Source organism: Chinchilla lanigera, unplaced genomic scaffold (assembly GCF_000276665.1).
Source record: "Chinchilla lanigera isolate Chin_1 unplaced genomic scaffold, ChiLan1.0 scaffold00005, whole genome shotgun sequence".
NCBI classification, from domain to species: Eukaryota; Metazoa; Chordata; class Mammalia; order Rodentia; family Chinchillidae; genus Chinchilla; species Chinchilla lanigera.
In genome coordinates, this window is record NW_004955406.1 from 5976711 (window position 1) to 6003899 (window position 27189).

General features: G+C 38.7%; 1 protein-coding gene and 1 pseudogene across 1 annotated transcript in view; both read right to left on the reverse strand.

Moving 5' to 3' along the window:
• Positions 1-17891, reverse strand: part of Pld5 (phospholipase D family, member 5) — a 184316-nt gene extending 166425 nt beyond the window's left edge. The window contains exon 1 of the mRNA XM_013520242.1: positions 17757-17891. Within this exon, the coding sequence (XP_013375696.1) occupies positions 17757-17806 (50 nt within the window). The 5' untranslated portion in view covers positions 17807-17891. The remainder of the gene's footprint in view (positions 1-17756) is intronic.
• A 2821-nt stretch (positions 17892-20712) lies between these two features.
• Positions 20713-21037, reverse strand: LOC102026940 (annotated as a pseudogene).
• Between the last annotated feature and the right edge of the window lie 6152 nt (positions 21038-27189).

Consider the following 27189-nt stretch of genomic DNA (forward strand, 5'->3'; position numbering starts at 1 on the left):
ATTTGAAATATGGTGGGCTGTGATTCTTGGTCTGAGCACTAGAATAGCACAAGCTGCTTAGCAGCTAGTCAGTATTTGTTAACAGTTTTAAATATTGCAAACTTAGTGTAATAAAACTTAAGATAGAGAACTTCAGATATGCTGACTCCTTGAAAATGTGGTGACAAAACTGCACATTTCAAAGGCAAAAAAGGAGGCAGAAAAGACTTTCCTTAAAATACACAGTGATAAATTTTGGTGTGTAGTGTAATTGTCATAAGCCACTTACATGGAGTTCAGCATACTTAGAACTTTTAATTTCTGCAACGGGAATCCCTTCATCCTGATGTGCTTACTCCAGAGAAGAATACCTCATATTAAAAATTCTATCAAGGGGCTAAGGGTGTAGTTCAGTACAGAGCATTTGCCTAGTATGTGTGAGGCCCTGGGTTCAATCCCCATCACTCCCCATTCTATCAAATGTAACATGTAAGATGGATAATTAATTATTAATCACCAACTAGAGAGGTATCCATTAGGAGTTGGTACTGTTTTCTGTACTAAAAACTATCGTCATGATTCTCCAGAGGACTCAACTTTTCTAGGTTACCCATGATGTTTAGAGAGCAATAGATACTTATATTATCCCCAAAGTGCAGTAAATAACGAGTTTTTTCCTCTGAGACTTTATCAGGTATTCCAGGCCAGGGTATAAAGCCAAAGATAGTCATGTAGTTCCAGAATCTGTCTATTGCAGCACCAGCTACTGAAACCAACAGAGGCCTAGACACACCCTGACTTAAATTCACTAACCTAAATGTCTTCCAGGAAAAGCCTCCAGGCATTTCATTAATGATTCTTAGAGTTTGGATCTGGCTTCTCAAGAACAGAAATAAGCAGAAGCAGCCAGGTCATCCAGTCAAAGATGTCAGAAGCTCAAAATCCCTTATGCAGAACATAACACCCCCAGGAAAGAAATGCATGCCTTTTTCTTGTCATCCAGCCAATAAGCAGTGTCTCCTCCCTTTCTTCCAATAAATTCCTGCACACTAACAGTGTGGGAGGCAGGTTTGAGCTTTTAGCTCATATCTTCTTTGATGTTGGGCTGCACAATAAAGCTTTTGCTTTATGCAAAATCCAGGTGCTGGGAAACTGGCTTCTAAGTGTGTCAGGTAAAGAGCCCTCCTAGTTCTCAGTACTGCTACCATAGTCAAGAGCCCACTGGCAACACAGAATTTCTGTTCTGCTTTAAAGTATTTCAGGCTTATTTGATTTTACAGTGGCATCAGGTAGTCTCTATTTTGTGTTTCTAAACTAAAAAATCTTCTGTGATGTTTTCAGACTATTATTTCTTTTCAGTTTCCTTTCCTGAGTTTTCTTGAAAAACTTTAAAATGTGAGGTGAGTCATGAGTCCTGTTCTTTTTCTCTCCCTTGAACCTGGGAGACTATGCCTTTTTCTGTTACCATGAGATAGCCCGTGGTTTACCTCCACTGCAGGCCCCTTCCTGACACTTGTCCACTCTTTAGCACTAGCTGCTTGACATTGCCATTTCCATGACCAATACAGTTCCACGCAGAAATGTATTGTGTTTTGACACAACCTGTCATTAAAACCTGAGGAGTCACATGGGAACTGGATAGTTTCTCTTATAAAAAAATCTCAAATTTATCCCCTTTTAACAGCTTCCATTACCTTAGAAAGATGGGAGCTGTGTTCGCTTTCCATCGCTGTAACAAACACCTGAGATAAATCAATTTAAAAAGAGGAAAGGTTTATTTTGGCTCATGGTTTTTAAAGTTTCAGTCCATGCTCATTTGTTGCTGTTGCTTGAGCCTGTGGTGAGGCAGTATATCATGGTTGGGAGCATGCGGTGAAGGAAACGGTTCACCTCATTGCAGGTGTGAAGGGAGAGAGAGACAGAGAAGCCTAAGTCTCAATACCCTCTCCAAGGTTATGCCCCCAATGACCTAACTTCCTCCCACTAGGCTCCACCCCCTAGGGGCTCTGTCATCTCCTAGTAGTGCCACAGCCAGGAACCAAGCCTTCAACATATGTGCTTTTTGGTGGACACTTAAAATCCAAACTGTAGCAGTAGCTGATATTTTGTGTGATTCTTACTTGATCATCTAGAAGTTAAATCTTGCGTCTTTTATATTTTATGGAGGTGTATTAGGGAGCACAGGGTTTGAATAGCTTTTCCACATGATTCCAAAAGGTCCCTAGACCTAGTGTATACCATGTGAGGTGTCTTCCATGCATTATCTCAATTAATCCTAACTGCTACCTCCTGAGACAGGCACTCCTAAACCCACTGATAGGAAAACTCTACCTTGGAGATGCTGAGTAACTCAGTTAAAATGAAACAGGCACTACTAAGTGACACAGCTAAGACCCAAAGTTTATCTAACTTCAAAATCTATCCTCTCTTAAGGTTCCTATCACTGACTTTCCTTCATTAACCCAGTGGTGCCCATACTTCAGGTTGCATAAATTGTAAGAGGGTATTTTTGGAAAACATAAATTTCTAAGACATACTCACAGCGCTCCTAATTCTTCTCAAGTAGATTCAAATCAGGAATGTGCATTTAAATAAGCATCTAGAAGATTCTAAAGCAGGTGTCTAGGAATATGCTTTGAGAAACAACTGGTTACTTTATCAGCCACATTCATGTTAACATTTTCCCCTGAAATGCAAATAGAATCATGCCTAGAGTCTTGTTAACTGACTCTCAGTTAGTTTTAGAATAAAGTCCAAGCCCCTAACCCTGGTGTGTACAACCTTCTTGTGGCTGGCTTGTCTTTTCTACCCCATCTCCTGTCTTTTCTCGCTTATGCTCTGTTCTCCAGCCATATGGAACCAAACGCTTGCTCCACGGTGCCGAAGTTGTGCCCACCCATATCTTCAAGTCTTTACACATGCTGTGGCTCTTACACAGAGATCCTGGAATTGTTTAACTTGAGTCTTCTGTTCTGTCATTCCCCTAGAGCTAGCAGCTCCTTTCTGTGAATCCCTCATAGTAGGGATATTCACCATTTTAGCATTTTTATGAAGTATTGCAGGTGTTTATCAGTTCTTCCATCTTTTACATATTCTTAATGGTAGAAACTGACAATTGTTCATTGTGTCTTCAGATTTAACACAGTTCCTACACAATTTAGACCCTTATGAAATACCGATTCACGGAAAAGAAAAGGATCCATCAATTAAAATTTTTAGATATTCCTAAAAGCTTTAAAAATTCTGTAGCTATGTTTGGACATGATTCATGTGTTAATGATCATCAACTGTCTTAATCTTTCAGCATTTCAAAGATTAATATAATTTTATGGGAAGAATGGATTTTAGATGACATCTTAGATGATCTTATTATATAGAGGGGAAAATATAAGTCAAAAAGAATGAGGTGACTTTCTCAAGTCTATTTAGGGGTTCAGTGGGGACTTGAAAGTTTTCTGTCCCTTATCTAGTTCTCCTTTCTCTCCGTACCACTTCCTCATTATTCCTTTAGTCTACTGTATAATTTATTTGCATATCCACTCTGCATAGGGCCCTATTGGGACAAGCATATTAGTTCAGCATTGTATTTCTTCATGCCTACTGTCATCAGCACATAAGGCCTCAAGATGCAAATATTAGTAAAACAAGAGTTTCCAACCCCAGCAAGCTTGCAGTCTAGCAGACAAGACAATTTAGTATGCAGTGATTAAGATCGAATGTTTCGGAGTGTTTGCATTACTAGTTTAACCAAAGGGCTACTCCCTGACGTAGTAACTAACCTATACTCTATGACATATTTGGGATTACACATGGAATAAAAAATTGACAATAATGTATACAAAGGACAAATGGCACTCATGCTTATTTACCAAACTTGTAATAAGGACCAAGAGGACCATAAGAAGAAAGATAATAAAGCACACACATAAGAAAGCTCGTCCTAACTCACCTGTCATGGAAATGCCAAAAGGAAAGATGATCTCTAAAGAAGACCTTTTAATGTTACCTGACTTTTGAGACAGAAGAAAAATTGTAGCTTTTGAGAACATAACTACTGAAACCTAATCCTGAAAACAGCATGCATGGCATGTACAAAGCAGTGTAATCAACCTGCAATATCACGTTTCTGGACTAGACTGACTCCCACTTAAACCGAGTGTGTCTTAGGTTTCACTAATGGTAAATCAAAGCTCAAACTTAGAATTCATTTATTTAAGAATATTTAAAAAGATATATGACACTTGATGTAATACTTTTGGAACTCTAGAATGTCCTTTGTCCAATATGGCTAATATGTTAGAGGGGAAAGTCCCACATAACCATATCAGTTTATTTATCAATACAAAAGGAAAGACAAACTCACAAAGAATATTACATGAAGCAGTTCCATATTATGGACCAAGTTAACCTCAGGAGATTTTACTTTATTTTATTTTTTGATTTTTATTTACTTTACTTTATTTTATTTATTTACTTTTATTTTACTTTATTTTTAATTTTATTGTTACTAGTACATTTTTGTGGTGCACAATGACTACTTTCATCGTGGGGAGTTGGCACACATACATAACGCATCTCAATTCTTCTTCCATCCTTCTGCCCCTTTCTCTGCTTGGTCTCTTCCTTTTGCAAAAGACCTAGCTCCCTTTTTCCTATTATCTTTTATTTTGCTCATTGACTTATTTATACTTTGGGTTTCTCCTATAAGAGAGATTTTAATAGTCCATATTTCTAATGAGAATTCCTTAGCACTTCAAGGTAGTTATTCTGTACAATCAGCCTCCTAAAGAGACTGGCTAAAGTACAGTAAAAACTACTCACTAATCCTTGTTTTTCACCAGTGGCTAATGAGAATTATAGCAGAGCATGGCAACATGTAGCACAGGGACCTCACGGGGACGCAGGCGGCCAGAGCACACCTCCTGGAGGAGAGACTACTCAGGGCAGCCAGGAGATGGGGACAGAGGAAGGCCGTGCCCAGCTCAGAAAGCAGCAGACACCACGGCACTGAGGCTCGGAGAGGAGAAGCACCAGGCTTTGTGCTTCTAGGGCCTGGGTAAGCACTGTGACTGACAATCTTGGAGGGAAGTTGATAAGGAAGGAAGATGGAATTGGCCAGCCCAGCAGGGCACTTGAGACTCATGCATAACGGAAGTTAGCACATAATTCCACAGATGAATTCCTTCAGGGTTAAAGAAAGCTGACTTGTACTTTGAGTAAAAAGAAAAATCTCCTGATACAATCTTTCAGATGAATTTTGGGCTAAGAAGAAAAATAGGACAGTACAAAGATTTACGTCTTATAGGCTTGCAAAATTCAGAAACAGATTAAAAATTTTTTTAGAGTAGTAGAATCAGTGGAGACTTCTGCCAGTCAGTGGTATATTTATTGAAGTAGTCTCAGTCCTCTGGGCAGGGTAAGGCCTGGGGAAGTGTGCTGGGGCCTCAGAACTGTAGTCTCCAGAGTAGAAGCAGCAGGAGTGGACCAGGGGTTACATGAGGAAGGTTTCAAGGTGGGGATGGCCAGAGAGAAAGCCTATTGCTGTGGACTAGAGCGGATTGAGATGGTGAGCTTTGTAAGGGAGTGAAGAACTGACAGGTTTTCCTGTAGAAGCTCACTTCAGGAACATAGTGTACTTGGTCTACAGCTACAATACTTTTCAAGAGACAGTGTGTTGCTCAGGCTGATCTTGAACTCAAATGATGCAATCTTGCTGCCTCAGCTTCCGTGAAGCTGGGGCTTCAGGTGGCAACTACCATGCCCTGCTTTAGTTGTAAAATGTCAGTCAAAGCCTAGTTTACATTTTTGTGCCCTCCTAGCAGGTTCAGGAAACAAAGATGGGGTTTGCACAAACAACTGAAGTCCAGAGGTAGAAGATGCTTGCGCTGTTAGATAAAACACAGGCAAAGCATGGGAGCGGAGTCTGACAGAAAGTAAACACTGGAAGAAACGGTGGTTCAGGTTTGTCCCAGCTGTAGGCTGGGGTGTGTTAAATAACAGAAAAAGTGTGAAGGCACAGCTTCCCCCCTTCTGTGGGCGGCTCTCATTCCGGCAGCCCCGACATGACCCTCAGAGCACAGAGATAAGGAAAGACTCAGCCCAAGCACATCTGAGGTGAAGGGGATTAGAATGTGCCCGCCCCAATTATGCCGCTTCAGCACTCTGACTATTTTTGAGCAGAAGGTCACTGGGAATTTATGGATGCGGAAAGAGACCTTGGAGCTTCCTTTATCTAAGAGTAGAAACTTCTGAGAATGGAGACTGCCACAAATCCCCTCTCTGGGGGAATTTTATGGCCACAAATAACAGAGAAAGTCAGTATTGAGGCGGGTTTGTAGAAGTGAATTTTGCTAAATAAGCTTTATCTTCTATTAGTTTTTCTTCCGTATTTATCTTTCCACTTTTACTGTCTTAAGAACTCTAAACCCTTTTGCTTTATCTTGACCCTTCTCTCAAACTTGTGGCCCTTTTGCTAAGTGCTTATATAAGACTTCAAACCTGACCACCTCTTTAGGGTTCTCATTTCATTTCTGTGAGTTTGTTCTCATAAGCATATGAAATAAACCTATTTTCCCACTCGTGCTAATTTTCCTTTTGTCATTTTGATTTCAGGACCCTTGAAACTGAACCTACCAGGGGAGAGGAAAAAGGTTTTCCTTCACAGAACCAACTTGATCCCTTACTAGCTGGGTTGAATAGTTAATCACGTTAAACCTGCCATTTCCTCAATAAGGATGACAATACCTACTCACTGTAAGAATCAACAAGATAATATTAGGTGACTTAGATGGCGTCTGGCATGTTAAAGGTGCACAGTGAGTGACAGCAACTGTAACACCAAGTAATATGCTGAAACTGGCCATTTGTCATAGACAAATGTTACAGTCCATGTGGAGACGTAGCTCCAGACTCGATGTGCTAAGAGCTGACTACCAGGATAAGCACGCAGAGGAGAGGGTGTGATAGTCAAATCATAATAGCTGATGCTAACATCAGTTACCACTAGTAAATAGCATCTCAGATTTGCATGATGAAGATGAGAAGGCATCTACATAATAGCTAGGTAGTTAAATATTCCAGCCTGCAGTATTTCCAAAAAGTGCTCAGAATAAAGTGCTTCATTTACAGTAACAGATAGGACCAGGCTATTTAGTAGAGAAAAGGCCATCATTTTTTTTTTTTTTTTTTTGGTTTTTCTCCGGTACCGGGAATCGAACTCACGACCTTGCGCTTGTCAGGCAGGCGCTTTTGCCGCTGAGCTAAATCCCCAGCCCCTAAAAGGCCATCATTATTGAAGCAAAATAAAAGTTTACTTCATAGATGCACAAATTTTCATTTCTCTGTAGAAGTAAAACACATGAATAATTACCTGTGAATATGTCCTACAATTTGATATTCTAACTGGAATGGAAAAGACAGGCTCAACGATTTCATTATTCCTTTCCAATAAATTTAACTTGCTGGGTGTCTGATGTCACTTATTTGGTTGCTAATAAAATTATTATTACAATTACCATAGTGGTCTCAGAAATGTTGCTATATCTTATTGGGTCCTCTATCAAGTTATGCTGCACCTGTCTGCATTGGCTGAAGGACTTAAACAGGTCTGCCAGAGATGAAGACAGATACGGCTCATAAACATGTGAAAAGATTTCCACATTACTTATAATTTAAAAACAATAAAATATTACGATTTTTCTTTTATCAGATTAGCAAAAAATAATTGGATTATATACAATGTTGGCAAGGTTAGAGGAAACAAGTACTTTTACATATTAATGATTCAGACTCTTTAAGATACAATTTGTCCTATCTATCTAAACTTGAAAAGTGTCTAGGCTTTTGGCCTCCAAATTCCATTTCTAGGAATTTAAAGGTGTTCTACTGCACATGGCCAAATGTATTTATGTAAGATATGCATTGTGGCACTGCTTGCTATAGTAACAGCAACAAAAAGAAATAGCAAGAAAACCCCCAGGAAACTAAAACGTCCTTCAAATCATTACAACACTCATTACATTACTTAGATTATATTTATACAGTGATTGCTAAGCAGCCATGGCTTTATATATCTATAGATCAATATATTTATAAGATGTCTGAGGAAAAAAATGCTCAAAGTACAAATTCACGTCTATATGCTCCCAGTTGTGGGAGAAAAGCTATGAAGACATTCACATATACAATACACATATCCATATCCCTATCCATATCCATACGAAGATAACATTTCTGCAAGGACATACAAGAGTGCCCTGGCAGTGTCTGCCTCTGGGCTAGCATATCCCAGATCAGCCAAAGCAGTGGATTGTGTTTCACTGTAACATCACATTGTTTACACTTTTATAACATTTATAATAGTTTTTCAGTTGCATAAACAGCTTTGTGTTTAAAAGGCAAGGATTTAATAGGCTAGCTTGGAAATACAAGCATAGAAAGCAAAGTTGAATGCAATAAATCTAAGATGATGAATTTTGTGGATTAACCTTGAGAAAAGAGCTTTCTGACCTCTATGTTTTTTCTTTTAGTCAAACAAGCTACTCATTTTAACTCATTTATTTTGTTTTTTTATAAAACTCTGTGGACTATATAGTGTTTTCTTAACCATTATTCTACACAAAGCCCAGGGAGGTCACATGACCAGGTTGGCACGGTAGGTAGCTGAGCTGAGACCCAGTTCAGAATCTGGGGTGCCAAGCCCAGCCGGCTGTGGGGCACCGTTTACCCACTACATCTTGACCTCTGATGCCCAGCAAGGGCCTGGACACCAAAGCCTCACAATGGCCTGCTATGGCTCTGGCAAACTGCAGTTTCCATTTTTGCAAAAGCGTAAGACTCATGAGGCTGTGGTTTATATAAAAAGTGACATTTCTGGCACTGTATGCTTGGTCTTTGTGAGCGTGGATCAAAGGTAAATGAATCACATAATAACCTCACTTTGTAAAGTGGTTTGCAATTTTCTATATATACATTATTTTTTAATCTCACAATGGCACGGAAAGAAAGTCATCATGACAAATGAGCATACTGAGGATGAGTTTAGATGACTTCCTCAGAGTGAAGGCGCAGAGAAGAGAAGAGACCAATCCTAGGTCTTCTGAAGCTAAGTTCTGTGTTCCTAATACATCACTACTTCAACTACAGGCAACATTTGAAAACCACCTTTAGATTTGTAGTGTAGGTTTCTTTGTACAATCTCTTATTGCTTGCAGTCTTGACTTTTAGATTCAGAGTCCCAAGTCCCATTCTTAAACACTGCACTCCAAACTTGCAAACTGTTCTAAATTTCAAAGGCTTGAAGTTTTGGAAGTTGAGTTCCAGTGAATTCCTCAGCACATTTCTCCTGTTAAAAACTTTGTTTTTCTCAGGAGAGTTTTTGTGATTAGGGCAAGTGCTTTAACTGAAACCGCCAAACAGAAAGTTTCTAACATCAGATGTATAAAAAAGTATCAACCCAAGTTTTCTTTTTCTTATTCTTACTTTTCTGTGCATGCTGCCATTTTGGCCAATGCTCCTATGGTCTCAGGTTAAGGGCTGAGGTCTCCTCTGCTGCTATGAGATGACTGTACTCAGACAGGCACCTTCCTGATGAGGCAGTTGAAATAGGCCACATGCCCGTTTGTACTTTCTGTCCCCAACATGAGTTACGCTCATGTGACACGACTTGCCTATAAGGGTTCAGTGAACTTTTTGAGAAATATATACCACATTCGAATAATCTTTTTGGAGAGCGACGTGCCACCAGGAAATGTCAACATCATTAGTCTTATATTAAGTTCCATTAAAATCACAACTTTGAAATGATTAGCTCTCCTGCTCTCCCAAGTAGTAATTATAGACCCTCAGGAAGCATCAAGCAGATTTCCTCCTTTACACATTAAATGCTAAAGATAAAACATTATTTTAAAAATACTCTTTACTATTTTCAGCTGTGGAAATATAGACAATATTTGCTGGGCATGGGGGTAATGAATTCTCTCATAATCCAGGAATTTTGAATTTGACTGGACCCAGTTGGTGAAATGATAATGTTATTCTGTGCCATTTCATGAGAGTAAGGTCAAGAGCATAAAAATATCTGTAGGTAAATGTGTCTGGGGACTTCTCTTTTCCTTCATAAAATTAAACTTTTATTTTCTGAGTATTATCAAAAGTTACTTATTCAATGTTAGTTATAAAATACGAGTTATTTTATTTCATTTTGACAGTTCTTTAAAGTGCTTCTAACTTATTTCCATATGATAGGCTTTAGGTATATAATCTATAAACTTCAGTCTCTCATAATCTTCAGTTTTTACTCTCAAAAGCCAATTCTGCTAAGGTAGGATACAAATTGATCACACTCATACATATTATCTCAGTGAACAGTACTACCCCTTTAATTTATACTTGTCTCACATCAGAATTGGTGCCCATGACAAAAACAGTAGCTGCTTTGTCCTGATGCATGAAGTTCTATGTAAGGTGGGTTTCTCATTTTCAGGGACTTTTTGATCCAGTCAGAGAAACAATGAAAGGACCCAAATGCTGATGACACCAACAGAAAGCTGAGGTTCTCAATGTAGGAATGGCCTGGAATTTGTAGAAAGAAGTCAAGGGATGCAGAATCAAAGCAGGCTGAATTTCTTGAGCTGAGTCCCCTGGGAGAGTGAGAATGCCAATGTTCTTACCAACTTAGAGTCTCAAAAGGGAAAGAGAGCACAGAAATGCCAAAAAATAGCACAGTGAAGCCTGGAGTGGTGGCACATGCCTGCAATCCCAGCACTCTGGGCAGCTGAGGCAGGAGGATTGCAAGTTTGGAGCTAATAGGAAGGCTCTGCTTTGAATTCCTAATAGCATCTGTGTGCGTGCACATGTTTTTCCTCTGAGACACACGAGAGGAGGGAAGGATTAGCGAAGACATTCAGGTATTCCGAGTTGGAAAGAAAGCAGAAGGAGGTGAGTTATATCAAGTGGACACCATGTTCTCAACTAAAGTCTCCTCTGAACAAAAACCCAGGAGAAGTAAGCTCAGGGCTGTAGAAAAGTGCAAATAGTTTGGAACTGGGGAAAGACAAGAGAAGACCCAAAATAAAAGGGTCAAATGACTCACTTAGTGTTTATTATGGAAGGCTAAACATGGGAATGCATACTTCTCTCTTCACAGCTTAAACAGTTCTGGAAGAAACAGACACTGGCATTGATAACAGGAAAAGTTAATCAAAAAGGTTCATTGTGGGCTCAAATGAAGCACTGGGAAAGGTCATAACACAGAAGTCACTAAAGCCAGTGTTTGCCTTTGTAGTCTCCCTCTCACATTACTATTTAGCTAGTGCATTAGAAATCTATTTGAATCAGGTGAGCTAGGCTTCTGAATTCTTGGGTGTTTTTCTATGGGTGAGGATGACTATAAATTTAAGCTTCTCTTTCTCCTTAGAAAATTGCTTAAATATTAAGGAAGGAGCCCCAAACCAAACAGAATCTTCTAAGTTTGGAATAGCATTCTAATTTAAAAACATAGTTGGATTTGTCAACATAAAGCATGGCGTATCAAAGGTAATGTAGAGAAATAATAAAATTTATAGCTTAAGAAAAATGGGGGTCTGGGATATAGCTCAGTGGCACAGGGCCTGCCTGGCAAGTGTGAGGTCGTGAGTTTGATTCCTGGTACCAAAAAAGCAAACAAACAAACAAACAAAAACACAACAACAACAAAAACCCAAACAAACACAAAGAAAGAAAAAGATGGGACTGCCACCGCTCCTCCCTTTTTGCTCTTGTTGCTTTTGCTGTTTTCCACCACCATCAATTGTTGCCTTCTGCCATGACCCACTTTGTTTTGGAGCCAACAGAATACGGACTGAAACCTCCACAGACTGTAAGTTAAATAAACCTTTCCCTCCTTAAAAAAAAAAAAAAGAAAAGGAAAAAGATGGAAAGTGATTCCGAATTCTTCTTTATTTTACAGCCAAGTAAGGTGAAACTTAAGAAGGAAAATACAAGCACTAGCAATGAACACATGTCACCTAATACAAAAGAATAACAGTCACCATTTCCTGAATATTTATTAGATGACACTTTATGACAGACACCTGCATTAAAATAGCCTTACAGAAACTATACATTGCCTGAGTTGATCCAGTCCCTTTGCACATCTGGCCAAGGGCCCTAGGTGACATAGATATGTAGATTTGTGGGCAAGAGCGAGCCAAACTAGACCAGTAGTCACCCAGGATGAGGTTGATTTGAGAAGATGAAGTCCAGGAACAGGGGTTGCCATAATGACCTGGGTAAAACAGGGGATACAGGCCCACCATCACTGTGATAAGGTAATGTTAACCTGTTGATGATTTCATTTCTAGTCAGCGTGTTGACTAGTATTTTGGGAAAATATTGCAAGGGAATTAGCCTGAGGTAGAGGGGCAGCAGGATGCAGGCTGGTTCTTGCACACTTATCTGAAAGGTGTGGGTGAAAGTCCTGTTCTAGCCAATGTCTAAGAGTATCTTTAGTAAGTGCGGGGTGGGAACCTGATACGACTGATGTAAGGCAGCTCCAGGGGTGCAAGGCACACACACAGCTACACATATATAACGGAGGCTCTCATTGAAGGGCCGGGGTCCCATGTGATGGCAGGGGATCTGTGCAGAAGCAGCACTGGAAGGCAGTTCCAATGCCTCTGCTGGTCCCTGGGCATAGGAAGCATGGGCAAACTCAGAGCTGGAAGTCATCTCTTGCAAAGATGGAATGCAGTAAGAGTTAGAGGCACTAGTGAACCGTGAGGTGGCCAACTCATGGGATGTGAGCACCCTGCATTAGCAGTCTAAGCGCTCCTTAGTTATCCAGTGATGCCCTGAGCCCACTGATGGGCACTTTCGTAGTAGGAATTAGAACAGTGGTCTTTTACATTCTCATGCAGTCAAGTGACAAAGCAGTTGGAAGTACAGGGGCCAAATCGCCACACTGAGAATGGGGGCAGTGCACAGAAATCCGGCACAGAGTTAAAGAAATAGGTCAGAGTCACCTGGTGAGGTCAAAAGTCTTGCTTCTGGGCCTAGCAGTTGAGGTTTGTTAAAAGATACTTAGACGCCTGGCACAGTGATGTGTGCTGGTCATTTCAGCTACTTGGGAGGCTGAGGCACAGGAAGGGCTGAGTCATTTAAGCCCAGGAATTTGAAGCCAGCTTGACCAAGCAAGGTCCATCTCAAAAAAAAAAAAAAAAAAAAAAAAAAAAAAGAATAGCATTTGGAAGTTAATTTTGGAGTAGCTGGCATTTTACAGGTTTGGGTGGAAAATTATGATAAATGAGTGTATCATTATCTACTTTTAGTACATTAATATAGCAGCAAAATAATACAAGGAAGGAAGAAGTCAGACAGAAAAAAACCTGTAACTTTTTATAGGGAGATAACATTATTTAGCAAGACATGTAAGGGGGAAATATTGAGTGGGTGGTATGATTCAGAGCACAAATCTATCAGATGATAGAAAGGTTAGTTAGTAGAGATAAAATAAGATGAATTAAAGTAATACATTTAGAAAAGAGTGCACAGGCTAGGGAGAGTTTGGGAGGAGGCTGTCAAAACAGTGAGAAGACTCTGACAAACTCTAGAAAGTCAGGGATTCTTTCAACTTCCAGGAGTGAGGAGAGTTGCAAAAACAGAGGGAGTTAAACTACCAAGTAATAAGATCTCGGCAAAGGTTGAGCTGAATATGCAGCCCTTTTTATGATAATGACACCTGGAGGAGAAAAGCTCAACGAGGAAACCAAAGTGAAGTTGAATCATTAGGAGCTGAACATCATGTGGTCTAGAGGGTGCCATCTTGAGGGACACTTGAGGAAGGATTCTGTTCTAGTGGGCGCCATCTTGAGGTACAGTTTGGGAAGGCTTCTGGTCTAGTGGGCGCCTTTTCAAGGTACAGTTGGGGAAGGATGCTGGGAGGCTGGAGCCAGGGGAGGGATGAAGACATGAGGGGAAGCCTAGAATTTTGTACAGAAGGGTGAAGTTGAGACAGGAAAGCTAGAGGGCATCTGTAGACCAGCAGTGCACTCTGAGGGTGCACATCTGTGAGAGCCTCATCTCTTTCAGCAGGGGCACCCATGCCTACAGAACCTAGAAGGAAGCACGGTGGATCTTACTCTCCTCTGTGGGCTGATGGAAGTACAAGGCAATAGCCAATGGTTTTGAGCATGAGGATGGGTGGAACCAGATTAGCAGGTGGCATAATGCTTGACACAAGGGATCCAAGAGCTCACATCAGACATGGTGCTGTGGGAGCCAGTGAGGCATGGCAGTCACGCTCTCACAAATGGATAAAGAAAATGAAAGCAGAAGAGATTGATAGCACAGGATGAGGTTTGGGAATCGGAGAATGAATGTACAAATGGACAATGGTGAGATTATACGTAAAAGACAGACTTATGACCCATACCCTGGAGCAACCTGCCCAGGAAACCAACTCCTTAGCTCCAGTCACCAGCCCAGGAAGACAGCCTGCTCTAAGTCAGACTTGAAGGAAATCAGATGGCTATCTCCAGTAACAACCCAGGGAGCTACATAAGAACTGCTATTACAATTGACCCCAAATGATCAGGACTTGATAAATAACTCCTGGCTTCCCTAATTTTTATCCCCTCTTTTGACTGAGGACCAACTAGAGAAAGCCAGCTATGCTTCCCTGACCATAGAAGGCACGTCTAGCTTGCCACTTTCAACTTTTCCTTTTAAACAAACCCAATCAGATCATTCCTGGAGCTTTCCCACCTTCCCACTGTGCAGCTCTGCCACTCTTCTGCCTTACTTTGAGTCTCTGCAAAAGCCAACTGATGGTGTCTGACTCCCTTGCTACGCCCAGCTCTGAATAAACACCGTGTCCCACGTGGCTGGTCTTCATCTACTTCCACAAAACCAATGACCCAAATCAGGATAAAGAGTAGATTCAGGACAAGTGAGGAAGTGCAAAGTTAACTGTGAATGCAGAAGAGGGATTTCTGGACCCATTATCTGTTGTGTTTCCTGATGCTTGGCTGTGGATTTATATAACTTGCCGAGTCCTCATAAATCTTGTGAGATAGATTTTTTAATTCATCACTTTTAAGGGAAATGAAACTAAAATAGCCTTCATAACCCATCTAAGGTAGAGCAGAATCCAAGGACAGATTTATTTTTTTCACCACCTCAAGTCAATCTCCTAGGCCCCCTCTGACATCCTCATTGTAGTTTTGACCTTGGTACACTGCTCTGACAGTCTCCTTAATAGTATTGTGACTCCTTGTTCAGTCTGTTGGTGCCCTGCTTGTAGGTGATGAATGAAGTAATTTAACTAATGTCTTTCTCAAGTTTACAAAGAATGTGCGAGGAATGCAGAACTGAATTCAGATCTTCCTGATTTCAAAGCCCATGGTGGTTCACTACAATAGGCAAATTTAGGAGAGAGCTGTGTGCTGCCAGGTAGGTGCAAAAGTGACATGGACATTAAATTTATTGATCTGGAGTGATGAAAATACGGTAAGGCTAGGGAGCTCAGTAGGACATTTTCAAGTTACTAAAGATGTTGGCAATGGATGGGGCTAATGATTAGGAGGTCTGTTAGTAAAGTAAGAAAAAAATTGAGGGAGAATCCTGGAAGCTAGGAGATGATGTTGCCAAGGATAATAAGAAGGAGGGGGATAGATGTTATAAGAACATTCATCAAATAAAAATGATAATAGAATTATGGTACAGAAAATAGATTGTGATATGAGGCCTATCAGGTACTCTATCTACCTCTTCTTCCTGCACATTGGAAAAATGGGGGAAGGCAGAAAGCTCCTGGGGAAAGAGTTAGGAAGAAGCCAGATGCCAGTTCCAGAAAAGACAGACAAACAGCCCTTGGTAAAATGGCTGAGAATGTAGAACAGAAACATGGGGCTCAGGGAAGAAGTTGCAGAATAGAGAAAGATCCAGAGAGGGGTGGAATGTTCTGGAAAAAAATGGCTGCATCTGCAAGTGGCATCTAGAAACCAGATAGTAATTCCAGCTATTCATGGGAAAGGAAGCAGGAAAATGGTTAGAATCAGAATTATTCTCTAGATGGAGGAACAAGCAGTGTTGAGGCATCAGAATTCAGTTCTTGGTTAAGATAAAATAAATAATGAGACCCAAATTCCACTTACTTGAATAAAAAGTAAAAATCTGAGTAAATAATAGCTTCTCTTATGTGAAAAGAAATAGCATTTAAAGAAGGCTTTCTCCTTCTTGTTGAAACTTAGCAATATCTGCTAATGGGGACTGAAAAGTCATAGTGTTTTATCTTAAGACATTGTCATGGTTTGGCCTCTACAAAACTGCTCTCTAGGTGATGGGACTTGTATTTAAAGTACCTAGCAGTGTTCATTATAAGGTGAGGCAGAAGAGAAAGGCAGAGTTTCCACTCAATAAATATGAGTCACTGGCTTCCTATCCACAGAGAGTTTACGCTTGGTGTTGTAACAAATAGCATTGGCAGAAGGTGACAGCAATGCTGTTGTTCTATTGTTTTCCTTACAATAATTCCAGTGTAACTTTTCTCCAAGATTCAGTTTGAGAAGCAAATGTGCTTATGAAACACCTTTCTAACACAAAGGAATGAAATCCAAAATGTGTGCTAATTTATTTCTTTTATGCTTTGCTCTGTATGTAGCACTCTTTCTGGTAACTAGATTATAGTGAGTCATGAGTGAAAGGAAAAGTCAGTTGTGTTTTAGGTCATTCCCTATTCCAGAACATTCAACCCCAAAGAAATGCAGCTAGAATAAAAACTCATATACACATACCAGGTTGCAGTTGATTTTAAGCTAGAGAAGATGAACACTTGGACCAGTGCTTTCCACAGGGAAAAACTACAACTTAAATTCATCACAAGCTCTTCTAATTCATAATTACTGTTATAATTTTGTGGCCTCATTTTAGCTTTGCAGCAATGCATATGAAAAACTAGACCACTTAATCTATCTACCTCCTTTTAGCACTTTTCTACATCGTCCTCCAAAATCAAATAATGGTAGCAGCTCAGGGAAGCGTTGCATGAAGAGGTTCTTGGGTTCGAAACCAAGCATGATGTCTCTGCTAGTCAGGAATGACCCAGGGAAATGCTATACAGTGTAACTAAAATGGAGTACAGTTGTGCATCATTTACAGATAGGCACATGTTCTGATAAGTGCATGCTTAGTGAATTAATCACTGTGTGAATATCATAGGACGTATATGGCTGTGACGTCACTAGGGAATGTAATCTTATTGGACCACTGTCATAAATGAGGTCCACCTGTGCTCACAATATCATTATGTGGTCCATGTCTACACATAATGATAAAGTTGCTGTAATTCCTAGATTAAAAAGAAACTGTGTGGTAAACTGGGGCTGATTAAGGAAAGCTTCTGTCTCCTCATAGATTTACTTAATCTTTAATTTGAAATTGGAAAATTTCCTGGGATGTCTGTGCTAATGTCTGTTTGACATAACAACTAGCACAGCGTTCTCTGTCCACTGGGCACTTGTGTTTGCCTGGTCCATTGGGGAACAAACCATAACTTTATACACAGAGGTGTCCAGAAATGCAGAATGGTGACAATTTCACCCTTCTATGAATCATGTGGGCCAACGGTAAAATGAAATAAATCATTGCTCAGGTTTACTGCCTTGATCTAAAAGCAACAGCCCCTGTAAGCCAAGGAGAAGCTGGATGGTCACTTGTCTTTATGATGTATTTCTCTTCAATATCCATGGCTCTCTTTGCCTTCCTTACCCACCCCCTAAAAGATAATTTTTGTTTGTTACCTCTTACCGACATTTATTTTGGCAATTTTTTTCTGAGAGTCCATCTTCATCCTCTCCCATGATGTCCACAGCCGAGAAGATCAATGCGACAAGGATAGCAAAGCAGCAGACAAGGGCAAAGATCACGATGCACTTCTGCTGGGACTGGAAGAGAAAGAAGAGGAATGAATGTAAGTTGGGCACTGTCACTCAGCAAACTGGAGATTAGGCAGCTTCTCCAAATCCTATGGAGCACCTTCAGAGCATCACTACTTCTACCACTTCTAGAGAAGGGCAGTGCTGCAGGTGAGATTACTGAGGACCTTTATACATCTTCCTCAGCACAGACTTCAAAACCCACTGGACTGTTAGACCTTGTTCAATAATTCAAGTGTGATATTCAGACTTCTGAACCACTTTGCTCTTCCTCTTTTTGATCAAAGGCAGTCCAGAAAGAGACAGCTATGAGATCTATTGTTTCAAATTAAAAATGAAATACAAATGCTAGCATCAGGGTTATGTAACTGACATAGTTTATTTCAAAACATTGAGCAGAAGCATGAACAACCTTCATACTCTTGATTTTCATTTAGAAAATCAAGCCAAGGCCCAGGTAGTTAAGCGACACTCATGTCCTTACCTATAGGCCCAAGTGCTGTAATTAGAGACACCCTTGTCTCCTGGGGCCCACGGCTGAAGGTGACAAAAGACAAGGCCACGATAACTGATAGGAGCTGTGACAGCTGGGAAAAAGAGTTTTCTCTGCTTTCTTTCTGCTAGCTGATATTAAAATCTGAACCCCTTACATGATGGAATTAGGAGGTAGTGTCTTTTAGAAGGTGATTAGGTGATGAGGCAGAGTCCTCATCAATAGGATTGGTGGTCTTGTCTACAAGAGGCCTTGGAGAGCTCCCATTTCCCTTCCACCAAGTGAAGATGCAGCTGAAGGTGCCATCTGTGAACCAGGAGGGGAACCCTCAACAGACACCTAACCTGCCAGTGCCATAATCTTTTTTTTTTTTTTAATTAGTCAAAGTTAAACTTTATTTCTAGCTGTTCTCTTTGGAAATCATCATTTATGTTTATAGTTGATATTTTTGCTATCAAGTAGCAAACTATTTCTTATGCCTACCACAGAACATTCCCAGCCCCATAATAAAATTATTATACTTGATAATCTTCTATACTGAAGTATATATTAATGTCTTAAGAACTTACTAAAGGGGCTGTGGATTTAGCTCAGCGACACAGCGCTTGCCTGGCAAGGTCGCGAGTTCAATCCCCAATACCTGAAAAAAAAAAAAAAAGAACTTACTAAAAATATGCAGCTGCTTTTGTTTTTTTTCTGGTACCAGGAATCGAACTCACACCTTGCGCTTGCCAGGCAGGCGCTGTGTGGCTGAGCTAAATCCTCAGCCCTGCAACTGCTTTTAATTAGCTGGAAAGTACTATGTTTTCTAAGAGGAAATTACTTTTTATTCTTATTTCCAGAAAAAGTTGGTCTATATTAAGGTAGTTTTTGTTGTTGAGTTTTCTGGTAGTACTGGGGATAGAACCCAGGTGTGCTCTACCACAGAGCTTCGTTTCCAGCCTTCTTTGTGTGTTTTCTTTTTTGAGAGTCTTCAAAAGTTGTTCAGACTGGCTGCAACCTTGTGATTCTCCCAAATAGCTGAGGTCACAGGTGTGTGTGGTATCACAGCCAGCTTAAGCTTGTTTTAATAAGAAATAAGCTGAACATTACATTTACAGATCCTATGATAGCTCTAAAACAGAGACAATGCTAAACTCAACTCCAGTGCCTCTGTTCCCATGTCTAAAAAAAGATGCTCTGTCATAGTTTTTAATTTTTTTTTTTTGGACAGGGTCTTGCTATGTAGTTCTGGCTGGCCTTGAACTGACCACAATCCTCCTCAGCCTCTTGCATGCTGGGATTACAGGGGTGTGCCACCATGCCCGCATGACTTACATGTGAGTTTGATTTCAGAACACCCACTGCTGATGGTACTATACTTACTGGAACTTATTTTAATTATTAGGAGATAACCTATGTACTATATGTAAGTATATTATAAAATTTTCGTTGTATCTCTCCACATTTTTCTATTTTACAACATTTCAGGTGGGTGGAGGAAGACTAGAATTGCCTGCTTTTAAGATTTCAATAAAGCTCATAGTGTGTAAATATACACGGAAACAAGCAGACGTATACTGAAAAGTGACCATGAGGGAAGAATGACAATTACAGAGGGAGCTGTATGAGAATGTAACATGAGAGTGCAGCACTTTGGATGCCCCGAATGCACCACACACAGAACTCTTGAGTCATGTTCTTTACTTGCTGACCGTCTGGCTACAGTTCAAACAGGTACAGCCTCCAAAGTTGTAACTAGTAACCTTCCAAACTAGCTTTAAATTAAGTTCTTAAATTGTAGCAATAAACAAAACACAATATATTTAAACAATACTGCAGTTTATAAAACAACACATTTAAGAAAAACTCTTATTCTTTGAGAGTTATATAAAATGTTTTGACGGTTATAAATGTTTATCATGTAATTATTTGCACAACTAGTAATACTTCTCAGTAGCTATAAGATCAGAATTTTTTTAAAAAAACACAAAAATCATAAAAATATGTAGTCCCGTTATTTACCTGTAGAACATGTTCATTTGTGCCTATATTTCAGCATCTGCAATATCATCATTGTTCTAATTTTAAAAGTTACATCCAAAAGATAAGGCCAAACCACCTACGAATTGGCGTATCTGTTTATTTCTGTTTATGAAAACGTCCGTAATTTGCTGATGTGGCAAACAAATATCAACTCTGCTATGCACAAAACAGAAGACAATCTGCTTTGCAATTAACTGTACAGTTCAACTGCACACAGGCAACATGTTATATATGAAAAAATTACTAACTGAACTACAAGTACTAAATACTGAAAAATTAACAGTTTATTATAATTTATTTTATTTAACAGTCTAGGAAATTTGCAGCCATCGGCAGTTCCAGTGCTATCTCGGGTGCGATGGAAAATTTGGGAATCTCAGTGGAGCTGTTAGTGTAGTGAACCTTGTAGGTGAAATACATGCAGACTTTCGAAAGTACGTGTGAAGGGATCTCTCTGAAATTGACCTCATTGGTTTCATTTTTTAGCAAACTGACCGGGGCCACTCAACATGGCTTTCATTGTTCCTGATGTTAGTTCTCTTTTTACAATAAATTCATGACCATCCGAAGATATCAATTTCACATACATAGCATCAGGGCCTTCACAACCACCATAGGTTTTCTCCTCTCCATCCGTTATGTTCTTATAAAATTCTGGTTTGTAAATAAGGTAAATAATGGGACTATGTATTTTTATGTTTTTTAAAAATTCTGATCTGATAGCTACTGATAAGTATTACTAGTTATGCAAATAATTACATGATAAACATTTATAACAGTCAAAACATTTTATATAACTCTCAAAGCATAAGAGTTTTTCTTAAATGTGTTGTTTTATAAACTGCAGTATTGTTTAAATGTATTGTGTTTTGTTTATTGCTACAATTTAAGAACTTAATTTAAAAGCTAGTTTGGAAGGTTATTAGTTACAACTTTTGGGGCTATACCTGTTTGAACTGTAGCCAGATGGTCAGCAGGTAGACTACCTGAGTTTACAAAATTTTGGTTCCACAGGAACTTTAGTAGTTCCTGGGGAGGCGGGAATGCACCGACTCTGTTGCCAACTTCCGTCTGCAGGAACTCCGGTGCCATGATCTTGAACTTTTCAGCCTCCAGCCTGTGAGAAACAAATCTCTCTTGTAGATAGGCCATGTACTTTATAGTATCTTGATGTAGCTGCCCACATGGACTAAGTCATTCTTTTTTTTTTTGGTCTTTTTGAGACAGATTTTTGCTCTGCAGTTCAGGCTGAACTTGAGCTCACTTTGTAGCCCAGGCTGGCCTCCAACTTGCAACAATCCTCCTGCCTCAGCCTCCTGAGTGCTGGGATTCATATAAGTCATTCTTTATTGGATAAATGAGATAGGGGATATTGACAGAGGAAAAAGTGTGATCTTTGATCCAGGGGCCAGAGACACCACCCTCGTGATATGATAAGTGTATACACACACACACACACACACACAGATTTATTAAAACCGGGTTTCTCTTACTCCACCCTCAAAGGTGAAGAAGGTGAAGGCCAAAGGAAGTCACGTCATTGCTCTTTCACACAAGACTTCGATTATCTCTAAGGCATGGATTACGTTTTGCTTTTTCTATCCCTCAGTAACCAGCATAACACCTAACAAATAGAAGGTGCTCCAGAAATAATAACAGTTTTATCAATTAAAACTAAAGGAAATGAAAATTACAATGGTTTTGGTCTGACAATGCAGTCACACAAAATGATTCTCTCAAGGCTCACCTGTAACCTTCTTGAAGATTGATTTGTTTCTGTATTATTGTGAAGGTATATCTTGGGGGCAGAGGCAAATTCACAGTGCCATGTTTACTAACTACCTAATAGCTCAGAAGAGATCGTGCATTTGTCTCGCTCTTTTATTTTTCATGCACCCCTTATTCCTCACTAGTTGTCTTTTTAAGAAGCAACACAGTGAAATGGATGAGGGCTCAAACTTCTGTGATCAAAGTGCTTGGATTCTGCCACTTACTGATTCCTTGCCCATGGGGCAAGTTAATTACCTTTGTGCTTCTGCTTCCCTGTCTATAAAATGGGGATAACAATAACAACTGCTTCCTTGGGTTACAAATGAGATACTGAACATAAAACATTTAAAACAGTAAGTGGGCTGCCTGTAATCCCAGCACTGAGGAGGCTGAGGCAGGAGAATCGTTGTGAGTTTAAGGCCAGCCTGAACTGCATATCGAGACCCTGTCTCAAAAAGACAAATAAATAAATAAATAAATAAATAAATAAATAAATAAATAAATAAACTAGTAAATGGACTTTATGTCTGTTACTGCCAGTATATTGTATTTTGTGCACCCTGTATGCTGTGTCAAGTATTTTGGGGGAACAAGGTGAATATATGGATAAACACCAATGAAAAAGAACAAAACCATCTGTCATTATGCGTAAGAGAGAAGCAGAAAGAGTGAGAAACAGAATCAAAAGAAATGAAACAGAAAGAGAGGGAAATATTAGATGGGTAATTTCTAGGATAAAATTTTTGAGAAATTGCTCTAGCCACATTTTAACACTCAGGATCCTGAAGGAGCATCTCTCACACTGCAGCGTGCATCCAAATCACCTGGAGGGCTTGTTAAAATCTGCAGTGCTGGGATCCTTTCGCAGAGTTTCTGATTCAGTTGTTTCTGAGTCAGTTGCTGAACACTGCAGCAAGCTCCCACGAGGTGTTTATATTTGAGGCCACGCTGCGGTTCTAGGCCCTCCTTACTTTCCCTCCATCCAAGAAGGATAAATCCCAAGACTACCAGTGGATGCTGGAAATCATGGACAGTAAAGACCCCTATATATACTGTTTCCTTCTATACTGTAGTACATACCTACCATGAAGATTAATTTATAAATCAGGCACAAGAGTTCACAACAATATCTAATGATGATATAAAAAATTTAAAGGAAAATAACAAACTAAAAAAAAAATTGCCAGCATCACTACTCTTGCAGTTTGAAGACATTTTTAAGTAAAATAAAGGTTACTAGAACACAAAGTGGTGCAATATCACCTTGACAGGTGATGTGATAACTGAGAGGACTGCTCAGTGACCAATGGGCAGGTAGTATATACAGTGTGGACCCACGGGACAAAGGGATTATTCATATTCCTGGGAGAGATGGAGCAAGATGTGTGATATTTCATCACAGTACTTAAAAGGGCATGTAACTTAAAACTGGAATTTTCCATTTAATACTTTCTGATCACATTGCCTACAGATAATTGAAACTGCAGGTAGTGCAACTGTGAAGAAGAGGGAGTACTGTATCATATAACAAATCCTGCTTAGTACATATTCATCCTTAGTACTTACTTGCTTTCAGTAATTCATTTTAAGCATTAAAGGGATGAAAATAAATGCAATAATTTAGATATAAATCTTCTAATTTATTTTCTTTGTGAAGGTTTCAAAATAATTTTAAATATGTACATATTTTATTTTGAGAGTTTCCCCCTAGTTTTTAAATTTTTAATATTTATTATTTGAATAATCAGAAAATTCTAACTCTTTAAAAATACACAATATAAAAAAGAAAAAATACTCATAATCTTACTGAGACCTGATTACTATTAACTCGTATACTAACTTTTTGCCATATTGCCTCTGCCTTTGAACAATATGCTAAGATTATACTATGCTGTATATATGGTTTTATGCTCTGCTTCTGGCTCTTGATTATGTTTTAATGTAATTAAATGTTATTTTAAGGCATATCTTGAGGGCCGGGGATATAGCTCAGCAGCACAAGCACCTGCCTGGCAAGAACAAAGTCCTGAGTTCGATTTCTGGTACCAAAAAAAAAAAAACAACAACATATTTTGAGTTGTTACATAGTATTTCATTACATGGACCTATCATTGCTTCCTTTAGAAATCTAAAGCAAAAAACTACTCATCTTCCTCATCCTCTAACAGAAAACATTATTAAACATTTTTTTTTTCATTTTATCTATTTTCCCTAGAAACTATGAACAGAAACAAAAATAAAAGCTTTTTTGGGGGGTCTAATGAAATGTAATGATATTCACATTACTCAAGTCCAGAAGAGACTCTAATTCCAGACAATATAACTTTGCATTATCTCAAAAAGAATCCTGAAGGTGGCTGTTTAAATATGTGATGTCAGGTACCCAGCACGCACTCTATGAATGATGCTGGTGAAGTTCATTTTAAGTGCTTAAGTTTTAACAACATTGATTTGTTTTCCTTTGTTCTGAATGTTACGGTAAAACAGTAAAAGAGAACACTAGATAATTCTGTGCTATTGTAAGTACTTTGATGCTGTAACCTTTAAAATTTTCCATTAACGTCTACTAATTTAATTCTGCATTATTACACTTTATTAAAAACAGCTAAGTTAGTATTTTCATTGTAATTTGTTAAAGATGAGAAATTCAGACTCTGGTTTCATTTTTAAAATCTATTTATGGAACAATGTATTATACCAACATGAAGTCATATCATTAATTTCCTTGGTCTCATTTAATTTCCAACTTACCTAAAGTGAAAGGTTCAATTCAAATGATACCATAAGAGGCTAATAAACAATACTAAAATCCAGGTTACCAACAGACATATTCATTTTCAAGTCCTTAAAAGATCATTCCAGGGGCTGGGGATTTAGCTCAGTGGCAAAAGCGCCTGCCCGGCAAGCGCAAGGTCGTGAGTTCGGTTCCCGGTACCGGAGAAAAACAAAACAAAACAAAACAAAACAAAACAAAAAAAGATCATTCCAGAAGTCAATTTGAATCACATGTTTCTGATCTTATTGACTTGTCAAAGAAAGTAAGACTTCAAGGAGAAACAATAAACATGACTAAAACTCAAATTTCATTGGTGACATCAACACACCAAAAGAAAATAAAATTTTTACTGACACTATCTAGCATCAATCTTTACTTTTAACAGTGCTTACAAAGAAGCTGAAAAGAAAAATTGCTTTTTCTTCCTGAAGAAAAAAATCAAGTTATTCTAGCCTTTAAAAAGTCTGCAATATCATTTCTTTACCAAACACATTTTACTTCAAATGAGACATACAGACATATGATCTCTGACTAAGGAAAGAATATTAAACTTGAAAATTAGAAGTATTATACATTTTAATTTGGGCTTTTATACCATTTAGTAAGCTCTTAGAAGCTTGTAGCCATGTACCTAAAGGTAAAATGTAGTGTGTCAAAAAAGACTAAAAACTAAAATTATCCATATTCTTTTTCAATTTTTACAAGTTATCTTAAACAAAATGACAATTAAAAAAACAAAACCATATCACAGTCTTAAACATATGACCTGTTTCATAAGTACAGCTCATAATCTACAAAGCCAGAAGTCCTGGTACAATTATTCTCTGTGAACACATGCATACTACACCTTAAAGATATCTGATTCTTGATCAGTCCAAGGTGATCCAACCAGTTGGGAATGGTATGAGTTTTTAATTCAAGACTGTAAATCAAAACATTTTTATATCTGTTTTACAGATTCAAGTATTTCCCTTTATGATTTTTAGAAATTTCAATTCCTGCATAATCTCACCTATGTTTATTTTCTTATCATTATTAGTTTTAGCTAACAAATCCCCATGATGATCCATTAGTGTAGGAATGAAGGTTGTACAGTTGGCCATGTGCTGTAGATATGCGGCATTCCAGGGCCCATGGGATCTTCTGATGATTCCAGATATGATCCTCTTTTGAGTTCAAAACAGTTCACCTAGTAAGTCAGAGTAATCACATCTGGTGATCCATCAAGCTCCAAGATAACAGATACCCTTGAATCGAATTTTAAAAATCTACACTACCAGTTGCTTAAGAGCTTTTCTCTGGAGATCCTTGTAACTATTACTTCACTTCATATTCTGCAAGGTTCCATCTTAGAACTTTCCTCTTTACACTAAGGGTCCCTTCCTTAAGAGATATATAGTTTTACCGGCTTACATAACATATATCAAGTGCCTAGAGTATTCTTCTGAGAACCAGCAATACACTGAATAAACGTCCATGTCACGGTACAGAAAAAGAGTGTGCTGGAAGAGTCTACCAGTGGAAGATGAGGAGACAAAGGAATAGTTTTAGAAAAATCAACACAGCTACACAATCTAGAGACAAAAGTTGAGAGAGAGAGAGAGAGAGCCATTGAGATCCTCAGATTCTTTAGCTCAGCATACATGTAACGAAACTACCTAAGCCTGGGAAATAACTATCTGAAAGGAATAGGTGAAAAAAATCTCTCACACAAGGTGAGGAAAAGTTAGAACTCCCAATATACACAGTGGAAAAAAAAATCTGGTAATACACAGGGCATCAGGAAGAATACTTGAAAGGGTCTGGTCTAAAAAACTAAAATGGAAAAAAATTACTCCTAGGCTCAAGGTTGCTTTGGTCATTCCTAAAATAAATTGTAAAAGGGCACCCTCAGAAAAACCCAAACTGTTCATGAATAGCTATATTTAACAACAAAATTTAAAAAAAAATTGTAAAAGTACTGTTAATGTCTAGAATGTAAGAAAGTAAAATTCATGCTCTCTAGAATCCAGTAAAAATTACCAGACATGGCAAGGAACAAGAAGACATGACCAATAATGATTAGAATAATAAATCAACTCAGAAATCAAACACAGGATTGAATTAGTAGACACAGGCATTAAAACAAATATAGCAATATTGTATATGTTCAAGAAGATAAGAATACTAAAAGAGAGATAAAGGAAATATAACTTAGATACACATCCAAATTCTAGAAATGAGAAATTAATTTG